The 15,772-nt window shown below is 43.1% G+C and overlaps 1 protein-coding gene across 1 annotated transcript in view; it reads left to right on the top strand.

Moving 5' to 3' along the window:
* Window positions 1-13,604, top strand: part of LOC126251618 (general odorant-binding protein 56a-like) — a 33,553-nt gene extending 19,949 nt beyond the window's left edge. Inside the window, exons 3-7 of the mRNA XM_049952159.1 lie at window positions 3,528-3,580; window positions 5,254-5,289; window positions 5,475-5,589; window positions 9,105-9,175; window positions 13,419-13,604. Coding sequence (XP_049808116.1) covers window positions 3,528-3,580; window positions 5,254-5,289; window positions 5,475-5,589; window positions 9,105-9,175; window positions 13,419-13,454 — 311 coding nt within the window. The 3' untranslated portion in view covers window positions 13,455-13,604. The remainder of the gene's footprint in view (window positions 1-3,527; window positions 3,581-5,253; window positions 5,290-5,474; window positions 5,590-9,104; window positions 9,176-13,418) is intronic.
* Window positions 13,605-15,772: the final 2,168 nt, after the last annotated feature.

A 15,772-nucleotide genomic window follows, 5' to 3' on the forward strand; every position in this document is an offset into this window, starting at 1 on the left:
GGAGAAAGAGGAGTTGTAGGATTCAGAACTATTGCATAGAAAGTCTGGCTTGCTTCTCCCTATAGTCGCACGGCATGCGTGAGACGTCGGATCTTAGCTGGAATATGCAGCAGTTTTTGCAAAATTCTCTGCCAGCGTCTGAGCGATATCTCTGAGCGTCGTTTGGAGACACATCTGTTTCAGCAGTGCTACTATCAGTAAACGATTGTGTTTACCGCAGAGCCTTCTGATGGCTTCCCAAACTTTTGCAAAATAAGTGGTGCGATTGATAGTCCAGGCACTTATACACTCAACGGTGGGTCTGGAGAGCGCAAAAGACGTAAAACCAATTCCGGTAAAATCGAGACACGAGGAACGATTTGTCAGCAAAAGAACGCGCTGAAGAGCGTGCGTCGGCCATTCTTTCCTGTTCAATGACGCCTTGTTCAGACGGACGTTTGCACGACTCGCCTAAAAACCTACGGTCTCCACCTCTATTGATCTAACTCGTTTGCCAGGTGGTCAGGCATAATTAGTGATGATTGAACAGAGACACATATGGAGTTTCTGGTAATCTCCTTTGCGCAAACCTTCCATATAAAGCTTGCTGACTGAAACTGTTGTCCAAACTAATGTACACTTGTGTCCAAAAGTTAAGCATAATTACGAAAACACGAAAACAAAAAGAGAAAATACAAGCAATCATCAGACATCACCGTAAATATTTACGTACGAGCCATACTTGTTCGCTCTGTATAGGAAAGGAGTATCCCGTGCTGTGAAAAGCGGCGTAACCGAAAGGTAAACACAAACAATGCATGAGACCAATCATGTCTCTCTTGTTTAGCATAATGAGTAGAGTGTAGTCTCTTGGTGACGTTGACAACATAATACCACAAAGAGCCGGCCGCTGTGGCCGAGCGGTTCTAGGCGTGTAAGTCCGGAACCGCGCTGCTGCTACGGTCGCAGATTCGAATCCTGCCTCGGGCATGGATGTATGTAATGTCCTTAGGTTCATTAGGTTTAAGTAGCTCTAAGTCTAGGGGACTGATGACCTCAGATGTTAAGTCCCATAGTGCTTCGAGCAATTTGAACCATTTTGAACCACAAAGACGCCAAGTGGTGGTGGTTGTTGGGATGTTTAAGGGGGACTAAACAGCTAAGGTCATCAGTCCCCCAAGACGCCAAGTGAACCCTGTTTTGCAGGGTAGAATATTCGGCCCCCTGGAAGCAGGCCAGGCGCAGATCGAAGTCTCATTATCCTGGGATGTGGCACAAAGCGTCATTTCGAAGCTTTGTCCACCGTTTCGAGAAAGATAGTACGTGCTTATCAGGCCAGTACACGGTCTATTAAGAATAACTACCCCACAGCAAGACCGATATCTGCCCGTAACTGCCTGACAGTTGGCTTTAGAGCTCGCAGCTGCCTCAAGAGCTGCTTTTCCCCGTCAAACTATTGGAGGATCAGAAAAACAGGTCTGTTTGCCAGACATCCGACCGTGTGCAACCCGCTCACTCAAACACCGAGACGGGCCCTTGTATTGTGGACTATGTAGCATTCAAATTGGACCATGACTGAATGGGGAAATGTGCTGTTCACACTTGAATTCTTCTTCAGTTTGCGAACTAATACTAATCGCACATTACTTTGGAGACAACCTGGTAGCCGATGCAAACTCGGAAACGTCGTGGAAAGATATCGGTTTGGTTGTGATTGCGTGATGCTGCGGGGACGCATGATGTTGAATGGCTCTATTGAGCTGCACATCACCGTTGGTGGTCGGGGGAATACTGCAAACGCGCAGAGGTACAGAGATGAGGAGCTGCTACCACAAGTTCGCCGTTTCAGAGCTGAAGTTGGTCCGAAGTTCCTCATTATGGACGATAACGCCCGTTCGCATTGAGCTGCTCTCGTGGACGAATTTCTTGAAGGTTGAGATGTCCGCCGCAAGGACTGGCCAGTGAGGTCCCCGGAACTGATTCTTATAGATCATGCCTGGGAAGCATTAGGGAAGCGAATTGCATCCCGTCAGCCTGCACTAAGGACACATCCAGACCTCCTGACCTCTCTTGCAGAGGAATGGGATCGACCGCCAAGACAGCTCTTGAACCATATTGTTGAAGGCATGCCAAGTCGCTGTGCAGCATGTATGGCTGTTAGTGGTAACCATGTCCCCTACTAACAGCTTTTTTGCTCTGTAGGAAATTTCCCAGTAGTGTTATTTTCTTACAAACATCAGTCTTAGCTATCATAAGTTTTCTAGCATTTTATTTCGAGCACTGTTGTATGCTAAATGTCTTGTGATTAAGCTGTGGCGTGTTCAGTAACCCTTCCGAGATTCTGATTAGGCAGTATATCCTTTTTTCGTTATTATGCTCATCTTTTGGACTCTAGTATGCTTCACGTTGCCTTCCTGGTGACAATAGTTTGCTGAAAACATTATTGGAACAGTATTGTCAATAATATCACCTATCTGAAGGAAGCTGCAGTTGATCAGTACATCAAAGTGCGGACATACGTCTTACTTTACATTTTTTGCGTTGTTGTTATTGTGGTCTTCAGTCCAGAGACTGGTTTGATGCAGCTCTCCATGCTACTCTATCCTGTGCAAGGTCCTTCATCTCCCAGTACCTACTGCAACCTACATCCTTCTGAATCTGTTTAGTGTATTCATCTCTTGGTCTCCCTCTACGATTTTTACCCTCCACGCTGCCCTCCAATACTAAATTGGTGATCCCATAACTGAATGGGGAAATGTGCTGTTCACACTTGAATTCTTCTTCAGTTTGCGAACTAATACTAATCGCACATTACTTTGGAGACAACCTGGTAGCCGATGCAAACTCGGAAACGTCGTGGAAAGATATCGGTTTGGTTGATCCCTTCTTCTTGTCAAGTTGTGCCACAAATTTGTCTTCTCTCCAATTCTATTCAATACCTCCTCATTAGTTATGTGATCTACCCATCTAATCTTCAGCATTCTTCTGTAGCACCACATTTCGAAAGCATCTATTCTCTTCTTGTCTAAACTATTTATCGTGCACCTTTCACTCCATACAAATACTTTCAAAAACGACTTCCTGACACTTAAATCTATACTCGATGTTAACAAATTTCTCTTCTTCAGAAACGCTTTCCTTGCCATTGAAAGTCTACATTTTATATCCTCTCTACTTCAACCATCATCACTTATTTTGCTCCCCAAATAGCGAAACTCATTTACTACTTTAAGCGTCTCATTTCATAATCTAATTCCCTCAGCATCACCCGATTTAATTCGACTACATTCCATTATCCTCGTTTTGCTTTTGTTGCTATTCATCTTATATCCTCCTTTCAAGACACTGTCAATTCCGTTCAGCTGCTCTTCCAGGTCCTTTGCTGTCTCTGACAGAATTACAATGTCATCGGCGAACCTCAAAGTTTTTATTTCTTCATCATGGATTTTAATTCCTCTCCTTAAAGCCAAGTACTTCGTGAAATATTTTGCTCTTATTGTGAGTGAATCGAAAACGTTAAATTTATAAATTATTCCCTTTTTTTTCAGATGAGCTGATAGGGATCATGATGATGAAAGTTCCAGACAGCGCCAACGGCAAGGTGAGTTTCTTTCTGCTAAATCTCCGATATCTGCTTGCAACAGGACTTGAAAAAAACGTTCACCCTAGCTCCCACCGATTCACAGAGCTCTGTTTCTCAGAAAAAAATTAGATTTGCGAAAACTGTAGAGAAATCCGGCGCAACTTACAGTGAAGTTTAACTTCCGGTCGACGATGCGTTCTCGGAGGGCGTCAGAGCTTGTCTCTTTCGAGGGATCCATTTAGGAATATGCCTTAAGAGACTTATCAAACCTTAAGATATTTAGGAAACCATGGAAAACTTAAGTCTATAGGGCCCGATTAGAACTTGCACCATGGTCATCCCAAATGTGAGTTCAGCACCGCTGCACCTCGCCTAGTACTGCAAAATCAACGCTTTCTAAAGTGACAGATATTTCGTCCTAAATACGAGGGGGGATGGGGGTGGAGGCAGGTCAGATAAAACGTGAACAATGATATAGCCTACTCTGTGAGAGACACTGGGATGATAATAATTGGTAAGCGTGGCTTAGGGCCAAATAACTTGTCGTGAGTATCAGCTAGGTACAAAATGGAATAAAGAAGTGAATTTTATCACGGAAACATAAATGCAAGACGTAACTTGTGTGGGAGAACTCTGGGACTACGTAGTTCCCGAGAAAGAAAGAAACTTTTGAGAGAAACTTTCGTGATTGAATCATCCGTGTCACCTAAAAATAACTGGGAATGGGTAAGCAAAGAACTATCGCACGGTTCGCTTCGACGAGTTCGTTCGGCATGACGGTTGTGTCGCGATGCTCCAAAGTCCCACTGGGAACTCAGTTTGTACAAAGCCATCATCTTCCTCATGACCTCTGCTCCTTTTAAAACCCAAGAGTCCGCTTTCGCTGAATATTCCAGGTACATACTATTATCGTCTCTATGGCAAACACAGTGATAAAACTGTAGCGATTTGTGCACTTGCAGAAAGGTGTAGGACGTTGTTTCCCGCGTAACGTACGTAAATGAAATAAGAGGGTGATAAACAGTGATGCTACTAAGAATACGTTGCTATAGCAGTACGGGTTTTGAGCGTTACAAATATAGTTGCAAGTATTTTTTCAAATAGTTTCAAACAGCGTATGCCAACAACTCGTGCAAGACCTGGTTAAGAAATAGATTTTCTGATGTCATTGTGGTACAGATTTCAGACACGTTACTTCTACAAGTAAATATTTTATAACTAAGTATTTTTTCAAATAGTTTCAAACAGCGTATGGAAACATCTTGTGCAAGACCTGGTTAACGAAAAGGATTTTCTGATGTCACTGTGGTACGGATTTCAGAAACATTAGCTCTACAAGTAAATATTTTATAACTACTGCGATATCTCCTCATTTTCCTGTAAATATCACGAGACGAGAAGAACGTGAGTGATTCCAGTCTGAATATCAAATATGTAACATGACATAGAAGTAGCGCTTCGCAAATTGCACTAGAATACGAACTCATGAGCGATTGTACGTAGATCATCACCAGTGACGGGAAAAAGGTGCTACTGTATTTCAGCCAATTACCAGAACACTGTCAGAAAACTCTCCCTTGATCTTGGGGCTTCTACATTACTGTATCACGCATGTGGCCTTGATTAATTGCAACCGAAGGCAGTGTGACACGCAACAAACAATAACTTGTTCGTTTTTTCTGTCTTTTCAGTGCTTCATGGGGTGCGTTCTACAGGAAGTTGGAGTGGTAAGTACTCCCAAAACAATCATCTGTGATGTCACTACAGGAATTCTTAAGAATTTTATACTCTCTTGAGCGATTTTTAACCACGTGCACATTAATTTTCACAAACTCTTTATGGAAGAAGCTTAGAGTATGTACTTAGAAAGTTAAAAAAAGACAGTATAACAGATTTGTGGATTCATTTGTAGGTTAAGGACGGCAGGTTCGACAAGGAGGAGGCAAAGAAACACGTCGCCACCAAGATGTCCGACAAAGATGAACTGGAGAAGCACATGCGGCTCATCGATAAATGTAGCCAAGAAGGTAAGACACCAGTACGTAATAAACCACTCAGCAGAGTGTCAGGGTTTAGTGTTACTGCGGCAGATATTATACAGGTTGTTTCATATTCCTTGCATCATACGCCTAGAGTGATAGATCACGTTTTGGGGAACAACTTTTGTTTGAGTCTAGCAGGATATACTGAACAGCTGTGCAGCATCTTCATATTAGCTATCGGAGTAAGGTGACAGAATGATTCTCAGCAAGAAAACCTTAAGAATGGGTGTCTTTATGCAGAGAAAGAGATTTTGGAAGCGAATTAGGTATTTGGCCTACCGCTTTGACACGCAGCTTATGACTGGATAAAGGCAACACACATTTCATACATCCATTGCAGAGAGCCTACGCCCTGGTGCTTCTCAGGGGCATAACAAATAACAAAAGACGCTTAGCGTTGTGGGAAGCATCAGCGAACATTCTGTCTGTAGCAAAAGTTGTACCTCTTGACGCGATCTATCACCCCTATATATCTGATGTCACGGCTTTTAAATACACTATATATCGTTGGACGTGTATACACCAGGGGAAACGATTAATTCGACACTCACAGGTCACAGTATAATTGAAGTACGATGTACACATGTGTTCTGAAGTTCAAGATGCAGTAAGATAAAATCAAATGATGCGTTAAATTGAGCTGAAATGTATTCCTTTCACATTCGTTTCTTTACACTATTAATAAACCTGTTGTCCTCCCTATTTTCCTGAGGACATTCATCAGAAAATAACGCTCTTGAGCGAGATATGGCATTTGGAAATTGTACCAAAAATGCACTGCATGTTGCAACTCGATTTTCCATGTCGTTATCAGATAATACACTCACAAACATCGAACTAAATCCTGTCATTTTCAAATATTTTTTTTAATTTGCTCATAAATTGTTGACCTACTCTTTTGCCAGGACATTTCGTTGGAGACGCTTCAACTGGTCGCTTTCTTAATCGCGTTTTTTTGCGTACACTACAGGGACTGCCTTTGTAAGAAAAGCGCATTTCCATCAAGCATGTTTCCTGTGCGACGTGGGACCTGCCAAAGCGTCCTCGAAAGGTTCTCATTGTCTCTGATATTGTTTACCCTGCCTGTGGACGTTTGTGCCCCAATGTACATGCCACTAAGCGCTCCTCAACGGTGCAACTATGTCCGCCCACGTCACCTATGGCATCAAAATTGTAACACTGCAATACTGTATTTAAACAATACAATACTGACTCCAATGGTCTCCGCCAACTTCAACTCAGGGAAATCAGTAAAACAAGTACTTCCCAAATTATATCACATCAAGAGGAGTACACGGATTTCCCAAACATACTGATAAAGAAGTCACGAAGCCACTACGATGAATGTCTTCAAACATGTGAATGACGACCTAGAGAAAAAGGCTTTCTTTTATCGAAATGATGTGGATCAAAGCAATTTAGAGGATAGGTTTATATTTTTTTAAAAAGGGTACTGGCTATCAGTTTATATGTAGAAATTCGGCAATGGTAGAGAAGGAGATGTCCAGGAGAAATGATTTTAAGTTAGATTTAAAATTTTCTTTCCTACCTGTAAGATATTTTATGTTATTGGGAAAATAATCACATACTTTTGTTGCTTCATATTGAATTCCTTTCATATCACCTGACGTCTTTGATAATGGATACTGAGGGTCATTTTTCCCTTTGGAGTTGTAGGTGTGGACATCACAGTTCTCAGATTTTTGTGATGGATTGTGACGAGTTTCGTCAAGGAATAGATGTTTGTAACTAAAAAATAACTCCGCCGAAAGGGTCGCCACAGTTAAAATGCCTAACCCATTGAAGAGGTACTTACATGACATCTGTGGGTGAGCACCATATATGGCCGGCCGAAGTGGCCGCGCGGTTCTGGCGCTGCAGTCTGGAACCGCGAGACCGCTACTGTCGCAGGTTCGAATCCTGCCTCGGGCATGGATGTGTGTGATGTCCTTAGGTTAGTTAGGTTTAACTAGTTCTAAGTTCTAGGGGACTAATGACCTCAGCAGTTGAGTCCCATAGTGCTCAGAGCCATTTGAACCAATCATTTGAGCACCATATGTTATTCTTACTGCTCTCTTTTGGGCAATCAATAATTCCTTTCTAAGCGAAGAGTTACCCTAGCAAATTATTCCATTAGACATTACGTAGTGGAAATAAGCATAATATGTCAGGAGGTTGAGTCGTGTGTTTCTAAGATTAGCACTTATACGAAGAGCAAAAGTAGCTGACTTAATTGTTTGAGAAGCTCAGTAATATGATTCTTCCAATTCAAGGTTTCATCACTAGGTACCGCAAAAATGTGGAGCATTCTACCCTATTTATTCACTCCTGCTTATGTGCTACCTCAATTCTTGGTATGAGTTTACTTGTCATAGAGACATGTTTCTTTTTCTTTCAAAATTTAGGGACAGTCCATTTTCTGAGATCCACTCAGTAATTCTTAGGATAATAACATTTCCCATCTACTCTGCTGATTTCTCTCTACTGTCTGGAAAAAGTACCAGTCCTGCCTGTTCATTGTTGAGTGAAAGGTCATTCACTTATACAAGGAATGGGAGTGCATACAAAATTGAAACCTGTGGGGCTCCCTTTGTGATTTCCTTCTAGTCACTAAAATTCCGAATTGGTTGAATTATTCAGTGCATCTTTTATATTCTATTTAGATAAGTATGATTCAAACAGCTGTGTGTAAAGCCATCAGTTCAATAAAAGTAAACTCTAATAAGAGAGTAACATGACCTCCACAATCAAACGCAGTTGAAAGACCGCAAAACATACCAACTGGCCATGTTTTATTATTTAAGGCTTGTACTATTGGATGACTGAATGTGTAAATAGCATTCTCAGTAGAGCAGCCCTCCTGGAATCCAAACTGCGATATGCTAAGTAAATCGGTTCCACTTAAGTGTGAGTCTACTTTGAATACATTATTTTTTCAAATACTTTGGAAATAGATTTCAGTAAGGAAACTGGATGATAATTGTTTAAGACTGTTTTGTCGCCTTTCTTTTGAAGAGATTTAACAATTGCATATTTTAACCTGTCCTTGGTTACTCATCCTGTTAATGCATTTATTCAGTTTTGTTCTGTTTTCAAGCATTTTTTGTATTTATAAATGATCCGTCAACCCAATGTTATAATTCTTAATTTTGTCTTACCTACTACAACCTATTGTTGCTCAAACAAAATTCGTTTCTGCTGACTCCGTTCTATTCTCTTGTTGCCGATGTGACACACGACTCAGTTCCAAACAATAAAAGTAGGAACAACTATGTTTGTACAAAATATTTATCACGTCCTCTTCCGTATTTTGTTTTCAGTCATCTATTGATTGTTCCACACATATCTGAGAATGTTGTTAGCTTCATCTCTAAACGTCTATCATTTTCACATGTGAAGTCATATGCTCATGCAGAAGGTAATCGACAGTTTCTTACGGTGTCTTGTCGTTATGGGTTTTTGTTGCAACAATTCACTGACTGCTCTGAATCTTGTTGCAGTCGATGGCGAGACTGACTCCTGCGGAATCGGCCCGAAGCTGATGGAGTGTATCAAACAGTTTGCGACAAGGGTAAGGACCATTTGGGTAAAACTGAACATGTTGCTTATTTACTGTACTATTTTCAGCTTCGTTTAGATGCAATTTCTTGCCACCTGTTTAAAAGGACGTTCCCCAAGAATATTAACAGGAGACAAAATGTGTACCAGAATCATGTTTATTATAGTCACACTCATAAACTATGTATGCACGGCACAGCCACGACCCGTTTCACCCCAAGAATCATTTTCAGACACCCCTAATTGGAGCTGTGAGAACGGGTTGTAAGTCATGCTTGGGTAGCCCAGTTGGTAGAGCACTTGCCCGCGATAGGCAAAGGTCCCGAGGTTGAGTCTCGGTCCGGCACACAGTTTTAATCTGCCTGGAAGTTTCATATCAGCGCACACTCCGCTGTAGAGTGAAAATCTCATTCCAGAATTATTTTGTTTCTCAGAACTGTTTGAACATGATGTAAAGAAGTCAAAACAGGTCGTAGCCATGTGTGAGAGTGACTAATAAACAGACTTTGAGGTATTTACACCCGCTCTCACTCTTGGCCAACTGTGACGAGCACGAACAAAATATGAGATACAATAAATTTTATATGTTCTCAGCACCAACATTGATTATAGTATACTGCTGTTCACAGTGAGAGAGATTCGTTAATTTTCACCGCATCTGCATAATAATGAACAGGAAGAAAAATGTTTCATTTTTTATTTGAAGGAGAGTCAGTCCAAGCAGTACCCACAAATAGCTGGAGATTCACATCTGAATTTGAAAAACGAGCTGTGTCTGAAACTGACAGTCTAAATAAAGTAATTTAAGACACAGCCTGGTAGAATAACGTCCTTCTACAAATTAATTGAGGCTGTGGGGCCAACTCAGAAGAATCTGAATGCTAAAGTAACTATGCCAGTTTAACTTGTTTAGTTTCTCTTCATAGAATACCTTTCACAACCGGCAAAAATTTCCGGAATGCAAGCTTTCAAAACTATAATGTTTCAGTATATACCTATGCCTACTCACAGACATTTAATCAACAGTTTAAGCATTTCAAACCTCGATGCATTCTTATCACGTCGTTAATACGTTGCAAAGTGTTCCGTATTTACTGAAAATGGCTCTGAGCACTATGGGACTCAACTGCTGTGGTCATCAGTCCCCTAGAACTTAGAACTACTTAAACCTAACTAACCTAAGGACATCACACACATCCATGCCCGAGGCAGGATTCGAACCTGCGACCGTAGCAGTCGCACGGTTCCGGACTGCGCGCCTAGAACCGCGAGACCACCGCGGCCGGCTATTTACTGAATACCCAAGGTTTTAAAAATTTTAAGCGAAGTCAAACTTAATATATTACACTCTGCGGGAATCGTTTTTAAGAGAAAACAGGCGAACAACAACGAAGGTACATGAACTGCAATTTGCTTACTTCACTACATATACAGAACAGGAAGAAGTAATGTAAAATACACGCTCGCTGAACAAAACTCTTACATCATTTTGTGGACTGTATCGACGAATTTTCCCGGTTACATAAGCTTCGAAAGTCAAAAATGTTTAATTGCGATCAAAATCGTAAAGGCTTATTTACTAGGTGGCAGTGATCTAATAAGAAGAAAACAAATATAGAACATAATTCAGCAGTCGGTAGAGAAACCACAATCACGATATTTTATTCAGGAATATCCCATGGATTTACGTAACATATTTGGCATTTCAGTCATGTTTTCGTAAGATTTAATCTTTGATGACATCCACAAAATATGACAAACGCTGCCGAACATGAGAAAATACGCCATAACTTATAATATAACGGTCACTGAAATTGTATAACATATGCTAGATGGTTGTCTTATGCAACAAATAGCAAATATAGTGAAAGTATGTTAGCAGAACGAGAAGGAAAAATGTATATAAAATCTTCAAAAATTAGTGAAAAGCAAATAAAATTTATTTATAGGTTATTCAACAAACAATAAAGGTCAAAGCGAACACAATACCAAATACCCACTGCTGCCTGAATACCGTTTTCAGGGTACAGGTTCGCATATGCTTGAAGTATCTACAATATGAACATCATATACTAAAATTCGTTGTTCGCACTTTATAGCAATGGTACCACATTATGCACCTGGGAATCACGCCGTTGCACAGCCGCTCGTATTTAAATGATCCGTCTGTCTAACAGATGAAGTGGCTTCTAGGAACGTAAATGGGACACGTTTACTTTGCGGTGTTGTTATGTTCACTTTAAGTGGAACGTCGAGAATAATTATGGAAGTACAATCCAACACAGTGAAAATTGCATGATAAAGAGAGATCTGACTTACTTCTTCGTTAGCACTTGGATTTCAATTCTTAGCCAAGAATTATACAAAGCAACTGTAGCAATTAACAATATTTTCACGTTATTCAGATATAAATTCCACCACTTATAAACTACACTCCTGGAAATGGAAAAAAGAACACATTGACACCGGTGTGTCAGACCCACCATACTTGCTCCGGACACTGCGAGAGGGCTGTACAAGCAATGATCACACGCACGGCACAGCGGACACACCAGGACCCGCGGTGTTGGCCGTCGAATGGCGCTAGCTGCGCAGCATTTGTGCACCGCCGCCGTCAGTGTCAGCCAGTTTGCCGTGGCATACGGAGCTCCATCGCAGTCTTTAACACTGGTAGCATGCCGCGACAGCGTGGACGTGAACCGTATGTGCAGTTGACGGACTTTGAGCGAGGGCGTATAGTGGGCATGCGGGAGGCCGGGTGGACGTACCGCCGAATTGCTCAACACGTGGGGCGTGAGGTCTCCACAGTACATCGATATTGTCGCCAGTGGTCGGCGGAAGGTGCACGTGCCCGTCGACCTGGGACCGGACCGCAGCGACGCACGGATGCACGCCAAGACCGTAGGATCCTACGCAGTGCCGTAGGGGACCGCACCGCCACTTCCCAGCAAATTAGGGACACTGTTGCTCCTGGGGTATCGGCGAGGACCATTCGCAACCGTCTCCATGAAGCTGGGCTACGGTCCCGCACACCGTTAGGCCGTCTTCCGCTCACGCCCCAACATCGTGCAGCCCGCCTCCAGTGGTGTCGCGACAGGCGTGAATGGAGGGACGAATGGAGACGTGTCGTCTTCAGCGATGAGAGTCGCTTCTGCCTTCGTGCCAATGATGGTTGTATGCGTGTTTGGCGCCGTGCAGGTGAGCGCCACAATCAGGACTGCATACGACCGAGGCACACAGGGCCAACACCCGGCATCATGGTGTGGGGAGCGATCTCCTACACTGGCCGTACACCACTGGTGATCGTCGAGGGGACACTGAATAGTGCACGGTACATCCAAACCGTCATCGAACCCATCGTTCTACCATTCCTAGACCGGCAAGGGAACTTGCTGTTCCAACAGGACAATGCACGTCCGCATGTATCCCGTGCCACCCAACGTGCTCTAGAAGGTGTAAGTCAACTACCCTGGCCAGCAAGATCTCCGGATCTGTCCCCCATTGAGCATGTTTGGGACTGGATGAAGCGTCGTCTCACGCGGTCTGCACGTCCAGCACGAACGCTGGTCCAACTGAGGCGCCAGGTGGAAATGGCATGGCAAGCCGTTCCACAGGACTACATCCAGCATCTCTACGATCGTCTCCATGGGAGAATAGCAGCCGGCATTGCTGCGAAAGGTGGATATAGACTGTACTAGTGCCGACATTGTGCATGCTCTGTTGCCTGTGTCTATGTGCCTGTGGTTCTGTCAGTGTCATCATGTGATGTATCTGACCCCAGGAATGTGTCAATAAAGTTTCCCCTTCCTGGGACAATGAATTCACGGTGTTCTTATTTCAATTTCCAGGAGTGTATTTTTGTTTAATAGTTTGCTTTCCTACAAGGTTCATCCCAGTGTCCGTAAAGCCCATCTTTAAATAAATACACTCAGATAAACGACACACGACAGATTTTTTGTTGTTGTTTTTCGAATATCAGCTTGTGAAAAGTCTATACTGAAATGAAACGTTTTCCTTTTTTGTGTCCTCTTTTTCTGTCGTATTATACATCTGTCGTTTTATTTCTTTATAATAAATATATATAAGCCTTATTTGAGCACACTTTGCCAGTAGTGGAAGGACGTTTCTTCGCATGTCGATTTAGAAGTAAGAGACAAGGCACTTGAGTTAGACTTTCACCTCTTGTACAGACTAACAGTTGAATGCTTTATGTGAAGATCTGCCTTGTACGTGACATTTCTCTGTTGTGTTTGCAGTTTGACATTGCCCTCCCACACGCCCCGTCCAAATAAAGGCTGTGCCACGTTGAAGATGCTGAAGTCGACGACCCGGCAACCATCTGCGTCCACACTGAGTGACATCGACGGCACCCAGACAAGAAGAAGTGTTGGTATCTGTACTGCTCTGTGCTCACTAAATAAAAAATAACTGTAGATATGAAATTCTAAGGAACTGTCGTCCACTTCGGAACCACCTTTGAAATGAACTCCTCTTCAGGCAAAATTTCTCTATCATAATAGTACTGAACTCAAGGTAACCAACTCAGATGTATGGAGACATATAAAAGTATAACGGGTGTAAGTGAAGCGATTTGATACGTAGCAGCTGTTGTTTCTTCTCTGCGTCGAATGGTCTTGCCACAAACACATCACAAACTTTACGACCTGATGTTTTCTGCACGGCCGTAACTGCGGCACTAGGTGGACTACGCCTGTCAGTATATACTAACAGTTTTGCGTACACACGTACATACTTGAACACCTGATCTTCTGCCCCGGGGAAACAGCATTAATGGCTTGCTCTTACCACATGTACTTGGAGGCAGTAACCAACCTAAATACATACGACTTGTAATAGCTTTAATTATTACTCTGCAGAAGAGCCGGGCGGTGTGGCCGAGCGGTTCTAGGCGCTTCAGTCTGTAACCGCGCGACCGCTACGATCGTAGGTTCGAATCCTGCCTCGGGCATGGATGTGTGTGATGTTCTTGGGTTAGTTAGGTTTAAGTAGTTCTATGTTCTAGGGAACTGATGACCTCAGAAGTTAAGTCCCATAGTGCTCAGAGCCGTTTGAACCATTCTGCAGAAGACGTAAATACTGATTTAATGTTATTCGATGGACCGTCCTCAGTCACCATTAGAAATATGTGCACTCATACCCGTTATACCCCGTATTTACAAACATAGATTCCGTGGGCAAAGACCACAGCAGTAGCTTTGGAGCGCTGTAAACGTTGTAGAACTGGTCATGTTACACTCAGGCGCTGACGTGTCTTAGCAGCAAATTGGTGTGTGTTTGTGTATGTGGGGGGGGGGGGGGGCATTTGGTTGTATGGAATCAGCATAATAAGAGGGAACGCCGTCGAGATGTGGCAGAATGGACGGGCCCTTGGCCACTCTTGCGAATGAAGTAGCTAGTTTTGTTGGTGTATCAGTGTGGAGTTTCCAACATGTTTGCAAGTAATGGTGTAACAATGGCAGCCATTTAGTATGGCGTAAGAACAGTGGCCGTAAATAGTTGCTGGCCTGCAGCGACCCGAGACAACTGCCACGCGTGTCAATGACAATCGGCTTCAACCCCCAACAGGAATCGCTGCTGCCAGTCAATACAAGACTATCACAACCAATTCCCGACCGAATATTGCCAATGGAACTGCGTGCAGTGGGCATTTTGAGTCGGGTACCTTGCAGCGGCACTTAATGGTGCACATCTCAAATGGGGCAATCATCATACTCGAAGGGAGATGCTTCAGAGCTGCTGTGCACTGCCCTAAATACACACGCCATGTAGAGAGACTAGTGGAACTAGTTCCTGTCACGTGGCCCACGGAGACAAATAGGTCCGTCGGGTCGGCGTTCGCGCTGCCGCCTGCGCGCCTAGGCAGTGTGTGTGATTGATGCTCTGCTTACGTAACCCCTTTGCGGATAGGCCACGGGCAAACCACGGCTGTGAGAAGGAATGCCGCACTGTAGGGCGTACAGCCTGTACACAGCTGTTTTGTCCTGACAGCCTCCCGTAAATTCGTCAGGAGGTTTCGGTAGTATTCTCATGATACGGTTTGCCTCTTGCGAGCATGCTCCGTTAACACCATGCCTTGACACAGCCAAAAATACTAAGCCAATGACGGTTGGACTTCGACATTTTAGGCGATGTGGTATCCGCATCTTTCCACTCTTTGCTTAGCTCCTTTGTTTCGGAGTCATAGTGGTAAACCCAGCACTCGTCTAATTTTTATTTTAAATTTTATTATTTTTAAATTTTAATTTTTTAAAAGTCTAGTCGTATTCTGTAGTTCACTAATAAAAACGTTTTTTAAGCAAGTTTCTCTTATGTTATAAGATTTTAGCGCTTGTAATTGGTCTTTGCTCTACCGCGAAACAGTACTATTGGAATCGGTAACTAGAATTGACCTCTATATGAGGTCAATTCTAGTTACCGATTCCAACTACACTCCTGGAACTTGAAATAAGAACACCGTGAATTCATTGTCCCAGGAAGGGGAAACTTTATTGACACATTCCTGGGGTCAGATACATCACATGATCACACTGACAGAACCACAGGCACATAGACACAGGCAACAGAGCATGCACAATGTCGGCACTAGTAC

Source organism: Schistocerca nitens, chromosome 4 (genome assembly GCF_023898315.1).
Source record: "Schistocerca nitens isolate TAMUIC-IGC-003100 chromosome 4, iqSchNite1.1, whole genome shotgun sequence".
NCBI classification, from domain to species: domain Eukaryota; kingdom Metazoa; phylum Arthropoda; class Insecta; order Orthoptera; family Acrididae; genus Schistocerca; species Schistocerca nitens.